Below are 25,284 nucleotides of genomic sequence, written 5' to 3'. Positions count from 1 at the left end.
CCAGATTGCAATTTAATCGAAAGATTTTTCAACAATTGCTGAATTAATCCTATAGTTCTCTGCAGCTGAATATTCCTAAAGAATTTCAGAATTATACAGAATACATGACATTTCTTTGATAGTATTTTATATGTTAAAAACTTGTCCTTATTCTGAAATGCTGCTCTTCAAAAGTTCTGGCGCCATCCATTCTCATGATGTAGCTGCTGCACTAATGGGGTGTACAGGTGCATGAAATCACACATCAGCGGCACGAAGAGGAGTTTGACAAACTCTTTTTAGACAAAAACATATAGAACCCAATGACATAAATAATGTTAAAGTACCTTACGTTATTTATGCATTGAGTCATAAAGAGCTTTTCTCTCAACGAAGGCAAAAGTTTGCCAAATACTTTTTTTAGGAAAGTCAGTTTCAGTTTAAAGACAACAGAGGCTACTTTATGATAATTTGATTTTTAATTGTTGGCGGGGGGGGGGGGGGGGAAGGAAGGCGTGATATAGATGGCACATAAATCATTGACATTGAATTGTGTTGATCAGTAAATTGGAAAGTGGCATTACATGCCCAGCTCTATTTTGTTCTAATATTCCTGTCAAAATAAATCACCTTCCTGTCAAAATAAAAAACCTATGATGTATGTATGTGAGACCCAAATTATTATTGAGTGCTGTTTAGTGGATGGTTGAGTGATTCTGTGCAATGGCTGTTTTTGGAACTAATCAGCTGTTCCAACAGTGTGAATGTCATTAAAGTATAAGGCTAACCATTGTAGATGTTGTGCTACAATTCAGGTCTACTGGTAGACCAGCAAAAATATCAGCTACTTTATTGACCTGGTGTCATTGCCCAATTTATAAATAATTGTCTTACTTACATATCAGTGATTTAGATTTAAATGTAGGGGGCATGATTAAGAAGTTTGCAGATGATACAAAAATTGGTTGTGTGGTTAATAGTGAGGAGGAAAGCTGTAGATTGCAGTAAGATATCAATGGACTGGTCAGGTGGGCAGAAAAATGGCAAATGGAATTCAATCCGCAGAAGTGTGAGGTAATGCATTTGGGGAGTTGTAGAGGAAGAGAGGGACCTTGGAGTGCATGTCCACAGATCCCTGAAGGTAGCAGGACAGGTAGGTAAGGTGGTTAAGAAGGCATATGGGATACTTTCTTTTATTAGTCGAGGCATAGAATATAAAATCAGGGCGGTTATGCTAGAACTGTATAAAACACTAGTTAGGCCACAACTAGAGTACTGCGTGCAATTCTGGTCACCACATTACAGGAAGGATGTAATTGCACTATGGAAGGTACAGAGGAGATTTACGAGAATGTTGCCAGGACTGGAGAATTTTAGCTATGAGGAAAGATTGGATAGGCTGGGGTTGTTCTCTTTGGAACAGAGGAGGCTGAGGGGTGGTTTAATTGAGGTGTACAAAATTATGAGGGGCCTCGAAAGAGTGGATAGGAAGGACCTATTTTCCTTAGCAGAGAGGTCAATAACCAGGGGGCATAGACTTAGTGATTGGCAAGAGGATTAGAGGGGAGCTGAGGAAAAATATTTTCACCCAAAGGGTGGTGGGGGTCTGGAACTCACTGCCTGAAAGGGTGGTAGAGGCAGAAACCCTCATCGCATTTAAAAGGTACTTGGATGTGCACTTGAAGTGCCATAACCTACAAGGCTACGGACCAAGCGCCGGAAAGTGGGATTGGCTGAGTAGCTCTATTTCGACCGGCACAGACATAATGGGCCAAATGGCCTCCTGCTGTGCTGTAAATTTTCTCTGTTTCTGTTTGCAAGACTGATAGATTTCTGTTAGGCAAGGGTATTAAGGGTTATGGATCAAATGCAGGAAAATGGAGTTGAGGTAGTGAACAGCCATGATCTAATTGAATGCCGGAACAGGCTCGAAGGGCTGAATGGCCTACTCCTATTCCTATCTTCCTATGTTTACCAGCAATGGAAAAGACTCCAGTAACAATGTCTGAAGCTTATTAATTGGCTTATGTGTGAACTAACCCAGTGTTTACGTAACATCAATTAGATTTTCTATCCTTAAAGGGACATAGAACTGCACTTTAGCAGAAAAATAATACATTGTGTTTTACACGATGTAATATTCCTGGCCTTATAAAATAATGCATTCTCCAACTTGCTGTGAGCAGTGCATAGGGAGATTCGATAGTTTATATATTTTTTAAACTGAAAGAAACAAAAAAAATGGTCTATGATGGGTGTAGCAACTCCAGAAGCATCAATGTAAATAGGAAATGATTAATTTCAATGCAAACAGGATAGATTTGTGAATAGGCCACATTTTTGTTGTCATTGAAGCGTTTCCGCACAGACACCACTGAGAAGGAAGTGACAAACTGACTTTAGTTCAACACCATACAAATGTTCTCAGCAAGGAATGATTCATACCTGTGCTTTTGCACAGTGGCTGCTGCACATAAGTCATCATAAATACAAAGCTTGTTTGACAAGAAATACTTTGCGTGGATCTGAGTTTCTATAAAGTACAGATAAATGGTACCAATTTGTTGATCTTTGTACCACAGCCTATTGAATCATTTATTCAGTAATGCAATCTAAACAAAAACCTATATTGTACATCAAAGTGAAAATGCAGTGCTGTCTCTAGAAGATATTTGGCATCAGATAGGCTGCATTCTTTGCGCTTAGTATTAAAAGCCAGATAACTGAGAAATATTTTATGCTCAGATTAGCAGTTTGTATATAAGTGCATCACTTTGATGAAAAACTGAATGTAGTTGAAGAGAATGAGAAGGGATTTAATGCTTTGGAATTCCAAACAGTTGGAATGACCTGAAAATCTATTGTGGAGAACTCATTCCTCATCTAACCCAGAAATCTTCCAGTTGCCTGTGCAAGATTGCTGACTGCAGAACATCAAAAATTATCAAATGGAATTAGTGGTTTACAGTCTTTCCCATTTTATTATCTTCTCATGTCCCTTGAAGTGCTGTTAATTGGACAGGATGAGATCAGCAACAGTCGAGTTCATATTTGCATGAATCTTCTTTGTAAATATAAAACAATATACAGAAGGCTTGAGTACTAGTAAACAATGGGTGTATGTCTCTGAAATAGCAGTAAAAAAAATCTCAAACATCAGGAAAATACTTGAGAACAAATGCTGATAGCCCTACAAACTTTTTTTTAAAAAACAAACTTTGTCAGTAGAAAATTTCCAGAGCATTAGGTACCTTTTGCTTACAAACAGCTACAACAGGGGTTTCTGTATGGCTCCTAGAAAAACTCAAAAGTGGCATTGTCTATACCTTAACCCAGACTACTGAGAGCCAGCCTCTTTTACAGCATGGCTGCACTGCATCACAAAGATCAGGCCCAAAATCTGTCTCCTGGAAGACATTATATCGTGGCTATTTTATCCTTGCCGAATTGGCACTCTTAACAATTGATTTATGCCCAATGTTGATTCAAATGCACAAAAGTATCACCATCAACTTAATCAAATCTTGATATTCTGTACACACTCCTCTATATTACCACCTACTCCTTCTGTTAATTGTGGTTAACAAATATGTCATACTATTACATAGTATTTACTGCACAGAAACAGGCCATTTGGCCCAACAGGTCTATGCTGGTGTTTATGCTCCACATGAGTCTCCTCCCACCTTACTTCATCTCACCCTATTATAGTTTGGGAAAAGATTGCCCATGTGCACCAAAAAATAAATTACAACTGTGAAGCTAGTTGTATAATTGGGATAACTCCTCTTAATCTGCCTGCATATTTGAGCCTGGATTATAACGCAGACATTTCACATAACCATGACATTAGATTCAAAATATTTAATCCAACCTGGATTCGGTGAATTGTTTCAAAATATTTGTTTGCGAGTATATTGTGTTGTATCAGTATTCAGACAAACTCGACAATCTGACCTAGTTCAAGATACTGTCATGAGATATGGTAACCAACATGATTTTGTTTGTCCAGCCTTCAGTATGTCAGCAGGTTATCTACCACATTGTAAGCCCAGAAGACAAGAACAATGATCCTTTTTTTTACAAAGCTGTAAAAGACCAGATAAAGGAGACAGAAGACCAAAACAGCAGCAGAATCTCATTGAAAAGTGGTTACTGTAGCATAGTTGTTATGGTACTAGACTAGCAACCCAGTGATCATGAGTTCAAATCCCACCATGGCAAGTTGTGAAATTGAATTCATGGGCCACCACCAGGAAAAATTGCCATAAAAGCTGCCAGAATGTTGTAAATACTGGGTTCACTAATGTCCTTCAGGAAGAGGACTCAGCCCTTCCTACTCAGCAGTCTGGTCTGCATGTGACTAGTGCCACAATGTGATTTAGTCTTAATGCCCTCAGGCAGGCCACTGAGCTGTAAGACAGTTGCTACAGATCAGAATCATAAGAAAAATATGATTGGATCAGATCAAAACTCAGGTACTTCCAGCCTAGTTGACTCTGCAGCGTCGTCCTCACTAACATCTGGGGACTGGTGTGCAAGTTGGGAGACCTGTTCCACAGGCTAGTCAGGTAACAGCCTGACGCAGCTGTACTCCGAATCATATCTGTCAGCTAACATCCGAGACTCCTCCATCACCATTTCGGGTGTATCCTATCCTACTGGCAGGATAGACCTACCAGAAGTGGGGGCACGGTCGTATACACTGGGGTAAGCTTGGGCTTGGGAATTCTCAACATGGACTCTGGATCCCACAAAGTCTCATGGCTTCAGGCCAAAGAAACCTCCCACTGATTACCACCTACCACTTCCCCCTCAATTAACAAATTGGTACTCCTCGATGTCGAACACCACTTGGAGGAAGGAGGGAAGAATATCATAAGCAACAGCAGAATTGTATGTCACTACAAGTTAACGTCATGCTCTGTCACACCTCTTGCTCCTCTGTCACTATCAAGTTGGGAAACCAACTCTGATTGTGTGTAGAAGTGCATTCTAGGAGCAACACCGGGCATACCTTAGAAGGAGACTCCAACACATGGCTACCTACACATTAAACACCAAAAGCAGCAGGCTCTAGACATAGCTAAATGGTCCCATTACAACAGATCAAAGCTCTGCAGCCCGACCAAAGTGAGTCAAGAATGCTGATGAACATAAATATATGTATATTTATATCTGTGGAGTGGTTTGATTTTTGTGTGCATGTTGTGTTTTCCTCCCAACCCTGAATCCAGAATCTTGTTTGGTGTCATTTGATACATAATACATATGTACTGGAGGATTTGTGATGTGAGCTGTAATTGCAAGTTTATCAAATAATAAGCTGTAGCTGATTCCTGTTAAATAATATGGTGAAGGTAAATAAAGTAATGATAGGTGATCCCAAGCCTGCATTTTAAAAGCATGTGACTTGTCAGAGAAAGGAATGACTGATACAGATGAGGAGTTTCATCCCAAGTTACACAAGTAGAGATAAATGGGTCTGATCGAATAGCCATTACAGAGACATGGTTGCAGAGTGATCAAGGTTGGGAACTAAATATTCCAGGGTACATGATGTTTAGAAAAGACAGGTAAAATGGAAAGGGAGGGGGTGCAGCCCTAATAAGAAAGGATGACATAGGACAGTGGAGAGAAAGGATCTCAGCTCACAAGATCAGGAAGTAGAATCAGTATGGGTGGAAATAAGAAAACACTGGTGGGAGTAGTTTATAGGCCCCTAATAGTAGCAATACCATTGGACAGAGTATTAATCATAAAATGATAGGAGCTTGTAACAAAGGTAGTGCAGTAATCATGGGGGACTTTAATCTGCATATAGACAGGGCAAATCAAATCGGAGAAGTTAGTTTGGAGGATGAGTTCATGGAATGCTTTCGAGATGGTTTCCTGGAGTAATAAGTCATGGAACCAACCAGGGAACAGGCTATTTTAGATTTTGTATTATGTAATGAGATTGGGTTAATTAGTAATCTCACAGTAAGAGATCCTCTGAGGAAGAGTGATCATAATATGATAGAATTTCACATTGAGTTTGAGAGTGATGTACTTAAGTCAGAAACTAGAGTCTTAAACTTAAATAAAGCCAATTACATAGGTATGAGGTGCGAGTTGGCTAAGGTCGATTGGAAAACCAAATTGAAGGGTATGACAGTTGAAAAGCAATGACAAACATTAAAATAAATATTTCAATATTCTCGACAAATATACATTCCATTGAGAAATAAAAACTCCACAGGAAAAGTGATCTATCCGTGGCTAACTAAAGAAGTTAAGGATAGCATTAGATTAAAAGAAGAGTCCTATAATGTTGCCAAGAAGAGTAGTAAGCCTGAGGATTGGCAGAGTTTTAGAAAGCAGCAAAGGATGTCCAAAAAATTGATGATGAGGGAAAATAGAATATGAGAGTAAACTTGCAAGAAATATAAAAACGGATTGTAAGAGCTTCTACAAGTATGCAAAAAGGAAGAGTAGCAGCAAAAGTAAACATTGGTCCCTTAGAGGATGAAACAGGAGAAATTATAATAGGGAATCAGGAAATGGCAGATGCATTAAACAAATAGTTTGTATTTCTCTTCACAGTAGAAGACACAAAAAACATACCAGAAATAGTAGGGAACCAAGGGTCTAATGAGAGTGAGGAATTTAAAGTAATTATTATCAGTAGAGAAAAAGTACTTGAGAAACTAATGGGACTAAAAGCTGATAAACCCCCTGGACCTGATTGCCTACATCCGAGTGTTCTAAAGAGGTGGCTGCAGAGATAGTGGATGCATTGGTTGTGATCTTCCAAAATTCCCTAGATTCTAGAACCGTCCCAGCGGATTGGAAGATAGTAAATGTAACCCCGCTATTCAAGAAAGGAGGGAGAGAGAAAACAGGGAACTATAGGCCAGTTATCCTGACATCAGTCATCGGGAAAATGCTGGAATCCATTATTAAGGAAGTGGTAACAGGGCACTTAGGAAATCATAATATGATTAGGAAGAGTCAACATGGTTTTATGAAAGGGAAATAGTGTTTGACAAATTTATTAGAGTTTTTTGAGGATATAACTAGCAGGGTAGATAAAGGGGAACCAGTGGATGTAGTTTATTTGGATTTTCAAAAGGCATTCGATAAGGTACCACATAAAAGGTTGTTATTCAAGGTAAGAGCTCATGGGGTTGGGGGTAACATATTAACATGGATAGAGGATTGATTAACGGACAGAAAACAGAGAGTGGGGATAAACGGGTCATTTTCAGACTGGCAGGCTATAACTAGTGGGGTGCCGCAAAGATCGGTGCTTGGGTCCCAGCTATTTATAATCTACATTAATGACTTAGATGAAGGGACCCAGTGCAATGTATCCAAGTTTGCTGACAATACAAAACTAGATGGGAAAGTAAGCTATGAGGAGGACACAGTCTGCAAAGGAATATAGATAGGTTAAGTGAGTGGACAAGAAGGTGGCAGATGAAATATAATGTGGGGAAATGTGAGCTTATTCACTTTAGTAGAAAGAATAGAAAAACAGAATATTTTTTAAATGGTGAGAAACTATTAAATGTTGGTGTTCAGAGAGACTTGGGTGTCCTCGTACAAGAAACACAAAAAGTTAGCATGCAAGTACAGCAAGCAATTAGGAAAGCAAATGGAATGTTGGCCTTTACTGCAAAGGGGTTGGAGTAAAAAAGTAAGGATGTCTTACTACAATTGTACAGGGCTTTGGAGAGACCTCATCTGGAGTACTGTGTACAGTTTTAATCTCCTTATCTAAGGAAGGATATACTTGCTTTAGAGGCGGTGCAGCGAAGATTCACTAGATTAATTCCTGGGATGGGAGGGTTGTCCTATGAGGAGAGGTTGAGTAGAATGGGCCTATACTTGAGTTCAGAAGAATGAGAGTTGATCTAATTGAAACATTGAGGGAGCTTGACAGGTTAGATACTGAGAGGTTGTTTCCCATGGCTAGAGAGTCTAGAACTAGGGGTATAGCAGGATAGGGGGTCGAGATGAGGAATTTCTTCACTCAGAGGGTTGTGAATCTTTGGAATTCTCTACCCCAGAGGGCTGTGGATGCTGAGTCTTTGAATATATTCAAGGCTGAGATAGGCAGATTTCTGGACTCTAAGGAATCAAGGGATATGGGGATCCGTCAGGAAAGTGGAGTTGAGGTCGAAGATCAGCCATGATCTAAATGGATGGCGGAGCAGGCTCGAGGGGCCGTTTTGCCTACTCATGCTCCTATTTCTTATGTTATGTTTCATTGCCTTGAGATCCTGAATTAGGTGACCATTTGCTGTATTTTGGTTTCAATACAGTAAAGATACAGGGGAAAGGATGCAGTGTTTGGAGCTGAAGAGAAATGAGAGGAAAGGTCAGAGTCAGAATTAAACTAGAGAGACATGAGGGGTTGCGATGGAAAGATTTTAAAGGCTAGAAGTAACTGGTCCAGAAACGTGAGAGATCTGAATAGACGGTAGTAACCTATTGAGAGTTTGAGGTGGTAGTGACATATGAAAGCAAAGCTTCAGTAACTTACCGAAATCATAATTCTGTGGCATGTTACATCAACAACTTGTATTTATATAGTGTCATTAATGTAGTAAAATATCCCTAGGTGCTTCACAGGAGCGTTATCAAACAACATTTGACACCGAGCCACAAAAGAAGATATTAGGACCAGTGACAGAGGTAGGTTTTAAGGAGCGTCTTAAAAGAGGAGCGAGAGGTAGAGAGACGAAGAGGTTTAGGGGGTGAATTCCAGAGCTTAGGGCCTAGTCAGCTGAAGGCATTGCCGCCAATGATGGAGCGATTAAAATCAGGGATGAGCAAGAGGCCAGAATTGGAGCAGCGCTGAGATTTCAGAGGGTTGTAGGGCTAGAAGAGGTTACAGGCTTGTGCTGCTGTCTTGTGAATGCTAAGAAATTTTACCTTTCTCCATATTTAGTTTACTTTTTTGCCATCAAAGATGTTGTAGAGGCCACCCACATTGAGCTCATGACTGTGTTCATTAGCTCTGAAGTGAAATCTGAACTGCTTTCATTATCTGATAAAGGAAACGACCATATTTTTATAGTGTATTTCTAACTTGCTCTTGAAAAGAGTATATTGCTTTTATCGTTAAAAGCCATCATTTGGAATAAGGGTTTTGGAAAAGTTGCAAATTGCCTCAAAGGTGATGCATGCAGCAGGAACACTAAATTGGCTTGTAGATGACCACAGTGATTGTAATCCCAAGATTTATTGCCCCACAGGGATCAGTATTCCAGGTGGTTATGAGCTAGAGTAAAAGTGTTTGTCGCTGCCTGAAATTCACTGTGAAGTGCAAGTTTCTGGCTCACTAACTTTCCTTCGTAATTTACAGTCCTATAATTGTGCCCATTGGAATTTATATGGATTTTATTTTTCCTGGAGTATTGCTATGCTTTTAGTTTTTGCCTAATGCAAGAATACCTTTTTAAAAAGCCATAATCTGATAAATATAGCCAAGGCCCTGAATTATTTTCCATCATCAAATCCAGTTCCCTGCTATTTTATTTTAAAAACCATTGCCTAAAGTTTTAGGAATTTTTCCACTTTGTTTTCATCTACCAATTACTTAGCAGGAATGCATCGTGCTGAATCAATAGCACAAACCTTTACTACTTGTGTATAAATCTGGGCATTTTGGAGCTATTTGCATAAAGGCATTGTGTAGCGACTAAACTGCCGTTCATTACTTTATCAGTTTAACGTCTAATAGTGAATTTAAACTGTAGAGTTGCAGCTCTCAGTGCTTTGAAAATTGCTCCATTTATATTGTAGGGCAGTTGCTATAGCACCAGGAACTTAAGCAACTGTGCCTGTGCATTTGTTTCCCCTGTATGGAGTAAGTGTGAGCGCTTGAGCACTCAGCCCACCTTGGCCAAATAAGTTGGCTGCTTCTAATGGTAAGCATTCACATTGCCCTGTGGAGTGACACGGTTGTCAGAGGGAATGATCCAAAACCAGTTTCGACAAAGGTTTCCACCCAAAACTTCTCCTCTTCCACAGGTGCTGCTTGACCTGCTGAGTGTTTCCAGCATTCTCTATTTTGTTTCGGATTTCTAGCATCTAGTGTTTTGCTTTTTGTTTATGAACTAAAACCACTTCTTTTCAAGGCTGCCGCCAATGGGAAAACTTGTTAAATTTGCCACTGATAGTGGAGCTGCTATCGGTAGCAAAGCAGTGGATTATCAACCTCAAAATTTGCAGCCATTGGGAGAAGGTACAGCGACCAGATACAGTCATAAATAGTGACTAGAAAACAAACTTGTCTGTGTACATTTGTTCCTGTGTTGTGCTGATATGGAATCCACTCTATAATGTAAAGGGTGCAAACTCCGTGGCACCTGGAACTTCAGCTGGCAATGCAGAATACCAGTTGTGTAATATAAACATATAAATGGTTATGGCAGAAACCTGCGAAGATAGAAACTGCTACTATTAGCATGCTATTGAACAGTATTTTCATTTTTTTTTGGAAGGGAGGGTTGGAATAAATGGTACAGGTGCTTTCAATGTTCCAATAGTGATTCTAATCCCAGCAAGTAATGGGGAGGGATCAGTGAGGAGGCGCAGCTGAGAAAATTTCAGATAATGAGAATACATGCTCATTCAGAAATTCAAACTGTACGTGATTTTTGGGGGGTGGGGGGAAGTAATTGGGAAGAAGCAAACATAGCAGCAAAATGAAACTGGAGCTTGGTACAAGTCTGGACCCATTCAGCTCTGATTCAACTCCATTGAGAATAATAGGAGGTGAGAGAATGTGTGCACAATTGTCATTCTTTTTCTAACAGGACACACAATACTCTCCTTTCTTTCCCTCTTTCAAAATGCCCTGCAAAATTGTTGAAAGTTATTTTATACACAGCCCCTAGGGCACTCTTGTCAAAATAATGGCAATTATGAATGACTCCTACGTCTTTTTAAAATGAGAATTTATTGCCTAAAATATTGCATTTGAAGCTATTCACTTCATGCCCAACCTACCAAGCTGGCAGTGCAATGAAAAACCCTTTAAGGGTTTCGGTAGCACTTTTATGGTTTGTGTTATATTGTGCCACCTCTTCTGGATACTGTTGGCTGTAATTTACCTTATAAGAACTATTAGTTTTCAAACTTCCCAGAATTCTCCTCCTCTCCCACAATCCTTAGATGTTATGAACATCACCTTCCCCAACCACTGTCTCAGGCTGAACCAGCTGTTCGCCACCTCAGTGTCTTATCCAACCCTAAGCTCAACTTCCAACCCCAAATCCTCTCCATCACCAAGATGACCTACTTCCTCCTCCACAACATTGCCTGTCTCCACTCTACCTCATTCCATTTGAAGCCAAAATCTTCATCCTTGACTGTCATCTCAGAGTCATCTATATAAGTACTCTCCTGGCCAGCCTCCCATTCCTCCACCCTCCATAAACTTCAGTTCATCCAAAACTCTGCTGCCCATATAGTATTCCACTCCAAGTCTCGCTCGCCCATCATCCTATCCTTGTTGACCTACGTTGGCTCCCGGTCCCCAACGTCTCAAATTTATAATTCTGCTCCTTGTGTTTAAATCCCTCTATGGACTCACCCCTCCATACCTCCTCCAGCCCTATACTCCTCCTCCCCCCCCCCCCCCCCCCCACCCAAACTCTCTGATCTGACTTCAGATACTTATGCATCACCATCCACCCCCCTCCCCATTCCCACTGTTGGTAACCATGCCTTCAGCCACCTAGGCATCGCACTCTGCAATTCCCCTCACTAAACCCCTCTGCCTATCCTCCTTTTAAAAACCCTGCTTAAAACCCATCTCTATGACAAGGCTTTTGGTCACCCCTCCTGATATCTCCTTTTTTGGCTTGCCATTCATTTTTTTCATATGCCTCTGTGTAGCACCTTGGGAACATTTTCTACGTTTAGAGGCCTTGTATGAAATGCTAGTTGGAATAGTGGTAGTAATATTGCTGTTCCTATGCTAAAAGTGGCCAGGCACAAATTGGCAGACCTGATAGCAAATGCCACAGTCGGAAGCTGTATAGTTTTGCCACCAGCAGCACCTTCAGTCAAAGGCAGGGAATGAAGTCCTTTGCTCGTATGACAATTTCACTACCTCTAACACACTGGCATTGGGTCGTTTATACTGTAGAGCTGTCTCCAACATGTTTTGCTTTCTGTACTGCAGAGATATCTTGAAGTTATCTAACAAAAATAAAGTCAGTGCTGTTTAAAGGATTGTCATTTTATCCACATTGATTTGTTTGCTTCTGTTAGCTCTTTTTATCAGCTTATCCTTGGAAGGAACATGTGCTGAGCAAGTCTTGATGTACTGTAAGAGTTCATCACAGTAAAAGTATTAGCTCCACTTCACTATAATCTAATGCTATGTTCCTCTGACTGAAACTTTGACTTCCCATCTTCAGCTACAATGTTCTTTCTCATTTCAACCTACTGCCTGCACTGATCATTGTAAATAAACTGAGGTAAAGCATGAAGGTTTACTTTGATGGTAATGGGATGCATTTTACTTGGAAATGTTCCTACCTGTTGGTATTTCTAACTGACCCAGTTAAATTATCTATTGGAAATCTAGATAGTGATAGGAAATTGTAAAAGGATGCTAGGAAATATTGCTATTTAATGGTGCTCTATTGAAAACCCCAACAAGCTGGTTATATAATGGTCAAATCTACCTAAAGCAGGAAAGGCTTGAATGCTCCCTTCAAAAAAAAACACACACTTTCTATCTTCCATACCTTGTAGATAGCAAGTATAAATGGTGCACTCAAGCATAATATGACTAACAATGCATTGTGTCACATTCTTCTTCCAAATTCACCACAAAGTCACCAACTTCGATAGTTTTTGCTCTTGCTAGTACACTTAACACAGAGTGGTGGTGTGCCAACAGGTCTGTATTTCATTTAATGCAGCATTGCCATTTAAATGGCAGGCATAATCAGGACAGTTTGTATCTCATTGCTGCTGTCATTATGTTATGAAGTTAAAATGCCAACAGATCCTCATAGGAAATTCTACAGCACAACAACCATTTGCATTCACATACTGCTCCTCATGCAGGAAAATGCTGAGAATACTTTACAATATGTGGGAAAAGATATAGTAGACCCTGAGCGTGGGGAAAGAGGAAGCAAATCGAAAGGCTATGATGGGAAATTGAAGACGTGGTCAAAGAGGAAGATTTTAAGGATGCTTTTGTAAGTAGGGCGAGAAGTTGCAAGGCAGATGGCAACTAGGTAGAGAATTCCACAGGGCAAAAGTGTAGTGCCTGAACAAGCAATCACCAATGATGAGCAGAGGGAGCAAGTGGCAATGGAAAGTACAAGATTAGAAGAGCAGAGGGTACATGCAGCAATATAAGGCAGAAGTATATCATAGAATGGTTCACAGAAGGTGGTCATTCGGCCCATCAAGCCTGTGCCGGCTCTTTGTAAGAGCAATCCAGTTAGTCCCATTCCCCTGCTCTTTCCCCATAGCCCTTCTAGTATTTATCCAACTCCTTTTTGAAAGCCAGGATTGAATCTGCTTCCATCACCCTTTCAGGCAGCGCATTCCAGATCATAACTACTCGCTGCGTTTAAAAAAAAAATTTCCTCAAGTCACCTTTGGCAAAAGAACCAATCACCTTTAAATCTGTGTCCTCTGGTTCTCGACCTTTCCACCAATGGGAACAGTTTTCCTTTATCTACTTTATCTAAACCCTTCATGATTTTGAACACTTCTATTAAATCTCCTTTTAACATTCTCTGCTCTAAGGAGAACAACCTCAGCCTCTCCAGTCTATCCTTCTACATACTGAAGTCCCTCATCCCTGGAACCATTCTAGTAAATCTTTTCTGCACCCTCTCTAAGGCCTTCACGTCCTTATTAAAGTGCAGTGCCCAGAATTGGACACAATATTCTGGTTGTGGTCGAACCAGTGTTTTTATAAAGGTTCAACATAGCTTTTGCTTTTGTACTCTATGCCTGAATTTATAAAGCCCAGGATCCCATATGCTTTTTTAGCCACTTTCTCAACCTGTCCTGCCACCTTCAAAGATTTGTGCACATATACCCCCAGGTCTCTCTGTTCCTGCACCCCCTTTAGAATTGTACCATTTAGTTTATATTGCCTCTCATTAAGATAGCGGCCAACATTTGAAAGCAAGGACAAGAATTTTGAAATCGCACACTGGGGCCAGTAGAGTTCCAGGAGGATAGGATTAAAGGAATGTGAGATTTAATGCATGATTGTAAACAATTTTACAACACCAAGTTATAGTCCAGCAATTTTATTTTAAATTCACAAGCTTTCGGAGATTTTCTCCTTCCTCAGGTAAATGTTTCAAGATCTCCTTGAAGCCTACGCATTTATACATATTGAATAATACATGGTGTTTACAGACTGCCCCTGCAACTGCCCGTTGCCAAGGCAATCACCGTGTTCAGACAGAGAGGTGTCATCTGCAGAACCCCCGAATACACATTCAACAAAAAAACAAACAGGGAAAAAAAACAGAGAAAAAAAAAACACAGAGAGAGGCAGAAACATCCGGAAGGCAGAGAGAGCCAGCAAATGACCCATTATATTAAAAACAGATAACATTTGTTCGCTGGTGGGGTAACGTGTAGCGTGACATGAACCCAAGATCCCGGTTGAGGCCGTCCTCATGGGTGCGGAACTTGGCTATCAATTTCTGCTCGACGATTTTGCGTTGTCGTGTGTCTCGAAGGCCGCCTTGGAGTACGCTTACCCGAAGGTCGGTGGATGAATGTCCATGACTGCTGAAGTGTTCCCCGACTGGGAGGGAACCCTCCTGTTTGGCGATTGTTGCGCGGTGTCCGTTCATCCGTTGTCGCAGCGTCTGCATGGTCTCGCCAATGTACCATGCTCTGGGGCATCCTTTCCTGCAACGTATGAGGTAGACAACGTTGGCCGAGTCACAGGAGTATGAACCATGCACCTGGTGGGTGATGTCATCTCGTGTGATGGTGGTATCTGTGTCGATGATCTGGCATGTCTTGCAGAGGTTACCGTGGCAGGGTTGTGTGGCGTCGTGGACGCTGTTCTCTTGAAAGCTGGGTAGTTTGCTGCGAACGATGGTCTGTTTGAGGTTGGGTGGCTGTTTAAAGGCGAGTAGTGGAGGTGTGGGGATGGCCATAGCGAGGTGTTTGTCCTCATTGATGACATGTTGAAGGCTGCGGAGAACATGGCGTAGTTTCTCCGCTCCGGGGAAGTACTGGACGACAAAGGGTACTCTGTTGGTTGCGTCCCGTGTTAGTCTCCTGAGGAGGTCTATGCGATTTTTTGCTGTGGCCCGTCGGAACTGTCGATCGATGAGTCGAGCGTCATATCCCGTTCTTACTAGGGCGTCTTTCAGCGTCTGTAGGTGTCCATCGCGTTCCTCCTCGTCTGAGCAGACCCTGTGTATTCGCAGGGCCTGTCCATAGGGGATGGCCTCTTTGACGTGGTTAGGGTGGAAGCTGGAAAAGTGGAGCATCGTGAGGTTGTCCGTGGGCTTGCGGTAGAGTGAGGTGCTGAGGTGCCCGTCTTTGATGGAGATTCGTGTGTCCAAGAAAGAAACTGATTCTGAGGAGTAGTCCATGGTGAGCTTGATGGTGGGATGGAACTTGTTGATGTTATCGTGTAGTCTCTTTAGTGATTCCTTGCCGTGGGTCCATAGAAAGAAAATGTCGTCGATGTATCTGGTGTATAGTGTTGGTTGGAGGTCTTGTGCAGTGAAGAAGTCCTGCTCGAACTTGTGCATGAAAATGTTGGCGTATTGGGGTGCGAATTTGGTCCCCATGGCTGTTCCGTGTGTTTGGGTAAAGAACTGGTTATCGAAGGTGAAGACATTGTGATCCAGGATGAAGCGGATGAGTTGTAGGATGGCTTCCGGAGATTGGCTGTTGTTGGTGTTGAGTATTGATGCTGTCGCAGCGATGCCGTCATCGTGGGGGATACTGGTGTATAGTGCCGAGACGTCCAGATTTAATGCAGGTAAGGACACGGGCTGCCACATCTTGGATCAACTGAAGCTTGAGTACCAATTTAACATTTCCATAAATGAGAGATTGTACCCATCAGGAAAGATTGAATAAGGGCAGTTTTGGGGCTCTTTTCTACAGAAAAGAGAAGACATGGGGTGATCTGATTGAGGTCTTTAAGATTATGAAAGGGTTTGATAGGGTGGACTAGAGAAGATGTTTCCATTTGTGGGGGAGACCAGAACTAGGGGCCATAACTATAAGATAGCCACTAATAAATCTAATAGGGAATTCAGGAGAAACTTCTTCACCCAGAGAGCGGTTAGAATGTGGAACTCGCTACCACAAGGAGTGGTTGAGGTGACTAGCATAGATGCATTTAAGAGGAAGCTAAGATAAACACATGAGGGAGAGTGGAATAGAAGGATAAGTTGATAGGGTTAGATGAAGAAGGTGGGAGGAGGCGCACATGGAACATAAACACTGGCATGGACCTGTTCTGCCAAATGGCCTGTTTCTGTGCTGTACATTCTTTGTAGTTCTTTTTAATGCTGTAGCAAGGATATCTAGGCATTGAATGCAGCACAAAAACAGCAACCAAACTGATAACGTAAGGCATCTGAGGCTATGAGGAGAAGTTGAAGAAACGGATTGTTTACTCTAGAGAAGAGCAGCTTAGGGAAGCTATTATTCAAGATTTTTAAGGGTCTAGATAAATTGAATTCCGATAATAAGTTTGAGATTGCCACAAACCCTGGTACCAGGAGACACATGCTCAAGCTTAGAGGAAAAGTGTACAGACAGTTTAGATTTAACTAATATATGCAGAGGGTGGTAAATGTATAGGATGGACTTTCCAGGGAACCAGTGGAGGCAGTGTGAAAAGTTTAAGGAGACCTGGTTAGATGGAAATGGGAAATTGAGAGGTTTCTTTTTTGCACCGGCCAGATGGACTACAGTGTCACTTCTGGTCCTATGTTTTCCTATGTAGATTTGTTATTTTAAAAAAAATTTTGTAATTAATATCCTGACAACAAATGTTCATTTGAAATAGCATTAGGGTAGGGATCAAACTACCATTTTACAAAAAAAAAAGTTCTAAATCTTCTCTGGGTTTGGTTTCAGGCACAGCACAGAGATCGTTTCATTCAAGAACGCTATGGAAAATATGACATCAGTGACCCATTCCTTGCTCTACAGAGAGATTGTGAGTCGATTAGGGATGGGAATCGAGGCGGTAAGCAGCCTGTGTGCACCAACCCACTATCGGTGCTCAAAGTAGTAATGACACAGTGCAAGAAGATGCAGGAGCGAATGGTATCTCAGTTGGCTGCTGCAGAGAGCAGACACCGAAAGGTATTGTAAAATGTAATATTGCATGCTACCTCACATTATACATTATGCTCATTTTATATCTCCTCATCTTGTCATTCTGCTTCTGATATTTAATCAAATATTAAATCTGATATTAGATCAAATGCAGGTGCAAGTTAACAAAAGACATTTACTCAGAACAGTATTCAAGTATTTTGCTTTAGAATTGAAATTCTTCCTGCCCTATTATTTCCTTATATTTTCCTGGCATTAACCAAAAGGACAGGCAAGCAGGTAACTAATTCCCAGCCTTCTGCCTGTGTCACTCTATACAGGCTTGCCAGAAAGCAATAATATGGGGATGGGAAGGAACCTACCTGCAGATGTGTCATCTTTGAGATTTCCCCATGCTGTTTTTCCCTTTTTGAGTGATGACCCACTCATTGTCAGGATGTCATTGTTTGGATAACTAAGGAGGTGGAAAGCCATCCACTGCTTTCTGAGGTACTGCACTCACACTGTGCAACCTTCAGTACGTTTGATTTTAATTCAGTGGCCTAGTTTGAGTACTACTGAAGGACTTCACAGGTCGCTCATTTTTTCCAAAAGTGTCCCCAAGACACATACATTGGCACTTATTTAATTCCGATTACTAGCTCTGTGAACCTGCAAATGTTTGCTACAATTGGCTCCCTTATCCCTACTGCAGAAAGTAGACCCATGGCATTGTCGGCCTACGATTTTTCTAAGGGTAAGGGAGTTGATTTTAGCAATGTAAACACAGAGCTGGCACATGGACACTCCTGTCTTGTGATCCAAACTGAATGAATGCCAGTGTGACAATTCTAAAGATTAGTCTGTTGGAATATTTTTTCCACTTCTTCCTTTGAAAGTGCCTTCCCCCCGCCCCACCGCCCTGCCCCAAAGACTCATTAAAGAATCTGGTTGGTGGGTACCACATTGGAATGTTGGACACAGCATACAGCTAATGTTTGAATTCTCCATTGTATAAAAGAAAGAATTAACTGGTGTTTATGTCGTGTCTTCCATGACCTCTGAACATCCCAAAGCAATTCACAGCAATGAAGTACTTTTGAAGTGTAGTCATTGTTGTAATGTAGAGAAAGGAAGCAGCCAATTTGCCAACAGCAAGGTTCTGCAAACAGCAACGAGATTTTAGTTTTAGTTCTAATAATGTTGATTAAGGGATAAATATTGGCTGGAGAACTTCCCTATCTGCTGTGTAGTTCGAGTTATCTAATATACCTCTTCATGTGTATCCATGAACCCTGTGAGACCTTTCTGTATCTTGATTGCCCCGGCTATACAAACTTAATTAAATCAATATAACTTATACAATCTCCTACTATGATGTGTGCTGCACTGATTTTTGTAGATTGCTTCTTTGCAGTTACAGTTCATGAATTTACAGTAGTTGTAAGTTCAAGGGAAATGAAGGAGAAATGATGTAGAATGGTTATAATAGAAAATTCTGCTTTGATTGCTTTAATAATATATTGCAGCTTTTGTGGCTGTTCTCCCACAAATGATATGGATCATATATTCACCATAAATAGTATAACCGAAAAGGTCACACAATTTACTGCAAAATGCTGACTTAGTGGAGATCTCTCAACTGTGGGATGTGGATTAATCCCAAAGGACTGAACTAAATATATACTCATACATATTTAATCAGGCATTTTGTTATCTGTGAATCAAGCTATTACCAATGCTAATGAGGTGGAGTATATCTCCAGACAGACTTCCCACTGAAGTTTAAATACCTGCAGCCATTGTGATTCGAAGTGATGCAGACTTGCATCATGATGGGAGAATGGTAGATACATTTTATTTTCTTTTAAATAACATAATTGTAAAGATTTGCAGGCCATAGTCAGGGTTTCCAAGACATTTGTTTAGCCTTGGGCTAAAGAAATCAAATCCTCTGCAGTCTATCCACCTACTATTGCATAAGATCCCACCACCCTGCAAAAAATGTTTGCTCAGAAACTCCACAATGGCTGGGTATCAACTTATTTTTCCCTGCGCCAATTAATTTTCACAATCTTCTTGATTCTACCCAAGTACAAACTATCCTGCAGCCAAGACAAAAAGCAGGCAACCTGCTCCCAGACTGGTGCCCATTCCATTGAGTCATCTTTGAGTAGGTTCACAAGAGAGGCTGGTTGGTATGACTCTTGCACTCTTGGTTTCCTCCTCTCTTTGTGGTGAAGTTTCCAGCTTCTGCTCAGACCTTCCATTGATGTATTTTAGGTTGTGATCTCACTGTGACAAATCTTTGGCAGAACCTTGCATTCTGCCCCTTCATGGTACAATATTAGAATTGTTAATGACCAATGCTGTTGAGCTGCTACAGTAGGATTATGGAAGCATTTTAGAAAGCTTAATTACTGTATTTGTTTTAAATTCAACCTCATAATCTGACATAAATTGTCATCTGATTGGGTGTGGTCTAAGGATATAATATGGCACTAATGATATGGCAGAATATCTAACTATATATTTGCCTTAAATGTTCATGTGATGTCAGAATTTACAATAGAATAAACATTGAGCACAAATAGCTGTCGAATACTTAAACATTAGTTCAGTTCATATATGCATTCTATAACACCTTTAACCATTTGCCATTTTGGGTTATGGAGTATTTTGCTTAAATTTTGATTGTAATTTTTTTAAACCTATTTTTATGGGGGTGGGGGAGGTGATGACTACTCTGTGCATCTCTAACCCAGCTGGAGTGAAAAAAGCAACAGCAAGTCTGTTGCATTTATCACTATCCTAAAGCTGTGGAACAGCTTGTGGTCAAAAACACCCATCTGCAGTCTGCCTAGCCCCACCAGCACTGAAAACAGCAGCCCTAATAAGGCACCACGAGTACTAGTTGAGTGGAAGTTAGTCTTTTTTAACTTTCATGTTTAGATGGTTTGTTGGTTGCAAAATTGTAATACAAGCAGCGACCAACAAGAGTAGTTGCAGTACTCAAATCCTTTTGAGGGATACTTCAGGCAAAGGAGGAAAAACAAAAGAAAAGGTTGATAGAGTAAAGTGAGCTTTGCCCTGCATCTAACCTTGGAAAACTGACCTGTAGTGCTTGATGCTGACCATTTCTCAGCACTGGGATGGAGTTGAGAAGGAAAACTTGGTTATTGGAATGTTAACTGTTTGCTGAACATTGAGCATGTGACTGGATCTGATACCAGCACAGGTAAATTACACATGCCTACTGATCTGAGTGGGTCTTTTAAATTTACATATAAACTTAAAATCAAAGGGCCCTGTAGATGTCTAATTCAAGCCCAAACTATCCATCTTTAAAAATATTACTATTTAATAATCATTATCAACCAACATCACTAAAACAGATTATCTGGTCATTATCACATTGCTGTTTGTGGGTCCTTACTGTGCGCAAATTGGCTGCTGCGATTCCTACATTACAACAGTGACTATGCTTCAAAAGTACTTCATTGGCTGTAAAGCGCTTTGGGACGTCCTGAGGTTATGAAAGGTGCTACATAAATGCAATTTCTTTCTTACCTAAAAGGAATTATGGGGGTAAATTTCTGCAGTCTATTTGGAATACGTGCTGGTAGCGGATTAGGTTCTCCACTGGCAGTTATTTCCTCCAATGTTTAAAATACCCCTAATATGTATAGAGTATATATATATATATATATTCCCCTGTAATATACACCAGGTGTACTATTTCTGTTCAAATCATCTGATTTGATTGCAGGAGCCTGCTGTCCATCATGACACTGCCCATCAGCAAAACCAAACTCCTTAAACATGGAATGAAAGCAGGGCCTGTGAACTCCATTTATATACTATAAAGAATAAGATAGGTTGGAAGGTGTTTCAAAAACATTGCTGTTTGTGGGACCTTGCAGTGTGCAAATTGGCTGCCACGTGTCCTATATTACAACATTGACTACACTTCAAAAGTAAGAGGTGACAGTGACTGCCCTTGACATCAATGGGGGTCACCATTGACCATTGACAGCATTTGACCGAGAGTGGCACCAAGGAGCCCTAGTAAAATTGAAGTCAATGGGAATCAGGGGGAAAAGTCTCCAGTGGCTGGAGTCATACCTAGCACAAAGGAAGATGGTAGTGGTTGTTGGAGGCCAATCATCTCAGCCCCAGGACATTGCTGCAGGAGTTCCTCAGGGCAGTGTCCTAGGCCCAACCATCTTCAGCTACTTCATCAATGACCTTCCCTCCATCATAAGGTCAGAAATGGGGATGTTCGCTGATGATTGCACAGTGTTCAGTTCCATTCGCAACCCCTCAAGTAATGAAGCAGTCCGAGCCCGCATGCAGCAAGACCTGGACAACATCCAGGCTTGGGCTCATAAGTGGCAAGTAACATTCGCACCAGACAAGTGCCAGGCAATGACCACCTCCCCTTGACATTCAACGGCATTACCATCGCCGAATCCTCCACCATCAACATCCTGGGGGTCACCATTGACCAGAAACTTAACTGGACCAGCCATATAAATACTGTGGCTACAAGAGCAGGTCAGAGGCTGGATATTCTGCAGCAAGTGACTCACCTCCTGACTCCCCAAAGCCTTTCCATCATCTACAAGGCACAAGTCAGAAGTGTGATGGAATACTCTCCACTTGCCTGGATGAGTGCAGCTCCAACAACACTCAAGAAGCTCGACACCATCCAGGACAAAGCAGCCCGCTTGATTGGCACCCCATCCACCACCCTAAACATTCACTCCCTTCACCACCGGCGCACAGTGGCTGCAGCGTGTACCATCCACAGGATGCACTGCAGCAACTCGCCAAGGCTTCTTCGACAGCACCTCCCAAACCCGTGACCTCTACCAACTAGAAGGACAAGGGCAGCAGGCACATGGGAACAACACCACCTGCACGTTCCTCTCTAAGTCACACACCATCCCAACTTGGAAATATATCTCCGTTCCTTCGTCGTTGCTGAGTCAAAATCCTGGAACTCCCATCCTAACAGCACTGTGGGAGAACCTTCACCACACTGACTGCAGCGGTTCAAGAAGGCGGCTCACCACCATCTTCTCAAGGGCAATTAGGGATAGACAATAAATGCTGGCCTCGCCAACGACGCCCACATCACATGAACAAGTAAAAAAAAATATTGACCGTAAGGCACTTTGGGACATCCTGAGGTTGTGAAAGGCACTACATCAATGCAAGTCTTTCTTTTACATGAATACAAAGTACTTCTCTCCTTCCCCCTCTCCCTCTGCATTTGGGGTGTGTGCACTTGTGCTAGCTTTATGAAACATGGTAGAGAGCAAATTGTGGAACAGGGTTTGAGATGTTCATGCAAAATTGTAGACAAAAATGTTCTGTCGATATACAGTTAACAGAGATATTTGAGAAAATGCAAACAGCTAAAACAATACGTTTTTAAAGTTTTCATGAGCTTGGTTGTTTCGGTGCCTGAGGTTGATATTTTTTGTAGGTTATTCTGGACCTGGAAGAGGAGAGACGAAGACATGCCCAGGACACAGCTGAAGGGGATGATGTGACCTACATGCTGGAGAAGGAACGTGAGCGACTCACACAACAGGTATAAAGAATCTTAGCTTATGTGTCTCCTTTGCGTTAATCGTATTTAAACAAACCTATCTGATCCACTTGTATTTCTGAAAATGAACAGATTCTCGCATTATTTATTATGGTGACCCAGTGACATAAGAAGCATTCAAATTTGTTGGCTCCTGTTTGTTGGGACTCACTGGTTTAAAGCAAGATGGAGAGGGAAAAACAGCATCAGGAACCCAACATCACCAAAGATAGTCACCAATAAATCCAATCAGGAATTCAGGAGACACTTCTTTACCCAGAGTATGGTTAGAATGTGGACCTCGGTATCACAAGGAGTAGTTGAGGTGAATAGCATAGATGCATTTAAGGGGAAGCTAGATAAAACATATGAGGGAAAAAGAAATAGAAGGTTATGCTGATAGGGTTGGATGTAGAGGGGTGGGAGGAGGTTCGTGTGGAGCATAAACACCAGCATGGACCGGTTGGGCCAAATGGCCTGTTTCTGTGCTGTACATTCTATGTTAAAGGAAAGGTCTTGCATAGTCCAACCTTCATATTGCCAGCTTTCTGGTCCACAAGAATAAAATTTCAACTGTGACTATCCGCCTGAGGATATAACTGGGCAGCTCCATTCAATCTACCCTTGTGGATTTGATGCGCTGGAGCAAGATTATGGCACAAGATAGCTGGAAAATTAGAGGTACTTTAGGCATGGCATTTTGCTGATCCATTCAACAAATATCAAAAATGGGTCAAGTAGCATTACTACAGCAATGCCACAACTTGCATTTATACAGTGCTTTAAATGTAGAAAAGTGTCCCACGTGCTTCACAAAGGCAATCAGACAAAGCAGATGTTAGGAGTTTGGTCAAAGTGGGGGATTTTTAGGAGAGTCCTATTGGAGGAGAGGGAAGTGAAGAGGGATTTAGGGAGAGAATTCCAGAGCATGGGTCCCAGGTGGCTGAAGGCACGGCTGGCGGTTGTGAGGCAAAGAGTGAGAGGGATGCCTGAGGCCAGAGTCGGAGGAACAGACTTCTGGGAGGAAGGGTATATAGCTGGAGGAAATTATAGGGAGGGCTGAGGTCATGAGGGGATTTAAACATGAAGATGATCATTTTACATTGGAGGCTTGGAGGACCGGGATCGAATTGGTCAGCAGGGCAGAAGTGATGGGTGAGCGGCACTTGGTGCGGATAGGATACGGACAGCAGAGTTTTGGATGAAATGAAGTTTACAGAGCGTGGAGAATGGGAGGCCGCAGAGGAGAGCATTAGAATTGTCTGGTCTGGAGGTTACAAAGGCATGAATGAGAGTTTCAGAGCAGATGGGTGGAGGCGGGCAATGTTACATAGGTGGAAGCAGGCGGTCTTTGTGATGGAGAGGGCATGGGTCAGAAGCTCAGCTCGGGATTCAATACGCTGCCGTGGTTTCGAACAGTGTGGTGGTACAAATGAAAGGACATGTCTTGGTTCCATAAATTTTGCTTCTGCATTTAGAATTGCTTTGATTTTTGGCTTTCATAATCACCGTGTGCTCTTACCTTCACATTGACTTTACTGCAAGTTTAGAAACCAAATTCCCTTATAAGGCAAGCTTATGATCTGGACTAGCCCATTACGTATAAACATATAAAAAGGCTACCAAACCCATCACACCCACCACGTTTTATCATGATGCAACCGTATACACCATTGAACAACTCTCTAACCACAGTTTCCTGGGAGAGGCACAGAGAGGGAAAAAAAGAACCTGTGGCCAATTCAGGAAGAAGTTTGGGAAATTTCTCTGACTCTTAGGGCAGTCAGGCAAAGCTCCATGAGACCACAGTTGCCCGTAATTCCTCATAATTGTAGCTAAGTAGCAACTTGCGCTGTATAACTGGAAACTTATTAAATTTCTCTTTAAAGGACTAAAGTGAATCAATACCCACCACGTGTTAGACTAGACTGTTAGAGAGCAATGACTGTGGGGATAAAATACTTCTTGGTATCTAACTTAACCTTTTGTACACTGATTTTGCTGTCTTGCTGTCTAGTTTTTGCATCCCTATCCATCGCAAATAGCCTATCCAGTCAGTCTGAGTTAAATCTTGTTTTAACCTCAGTCAAATGCTCCCCAAGCCTGTGTTTCTCTAAAGTAGATAGCCCTAACTCTTAAAGCCTGTCCTCATAACGACAGTTTGCATTTTTATAGCACCTTTTAATGTAGTAAAACCTACCGAGGCCCTTCACAGGAGCGTTATCAAACAAAATTTGACACCGAGCCACATGAGACATTAGGACAGGTGACCAAAAACTTGGTCAGAGAGATGGGTTTTAAGGAGCAATTTAAAGGAGGATAGAGAGGCGGAGAGGTTTATGGAGGGAATTGCTGAGCTTAGGGCCTAGGCAGTTGAAGGCATGGCCGTCAGTGGTGGAGCGAAGGAAATC

General features: G+C 41.6%; 1 protein-coding gene across 2 annotated transcripts in view; it reads left to right on the top strand.

Annotated features, from left to right (window-relative positions):
• The window catches only part of cttnbp2nlb (CTTNBP2 N-terminal like b), an 81,917-nt gene that overhangs the window by 42,715 nt on the left and 13,918 nt on the right, over positions 1 to 25,284 (top strand). For both annotated transcript variants that reach the window (XR_010968404.1, XM_068007676.1), the window contains exons 3-4: positions 17,092 to 17,322; positions 22,769 to 22,876. Coding sequence is in view for 1 of the 2 variants with exons in the window: in XM_068007676.1 (XP_067863777.1) it covers positions 17,092 to 17,322; positions 22,769 to 22,876 (339 nt within the window). In the remaining variant the exon portion in view is untranslated. The remainder of the gene's footprint in view (positions 1 to 17,091; positions 17,323 to 22,768; positions 22,877 to 25,284) is intronic.

Source organism: Heptranchias perlo, chromosome 27, assembly GCF_035084215.1.
Source record: "Heptranchias perlo isolate sHepPer1 chromosome 27, sHepPer1.hap1, whole genome shotgun sequence".
Classification (NCBI taxonomy): domain Eukaryota; kingdom Metazoa; phylum Chordata; class Chondrichthyes; order Hexanchiformes; family Hexanchidae; genus Heptranchias; species Heptranchias perlo.
The sequence above is the reverse complement of the archived record's forward strand: the minus strand, read 5'-3'. Positions and strand labels throughout refer to the sequence as shown.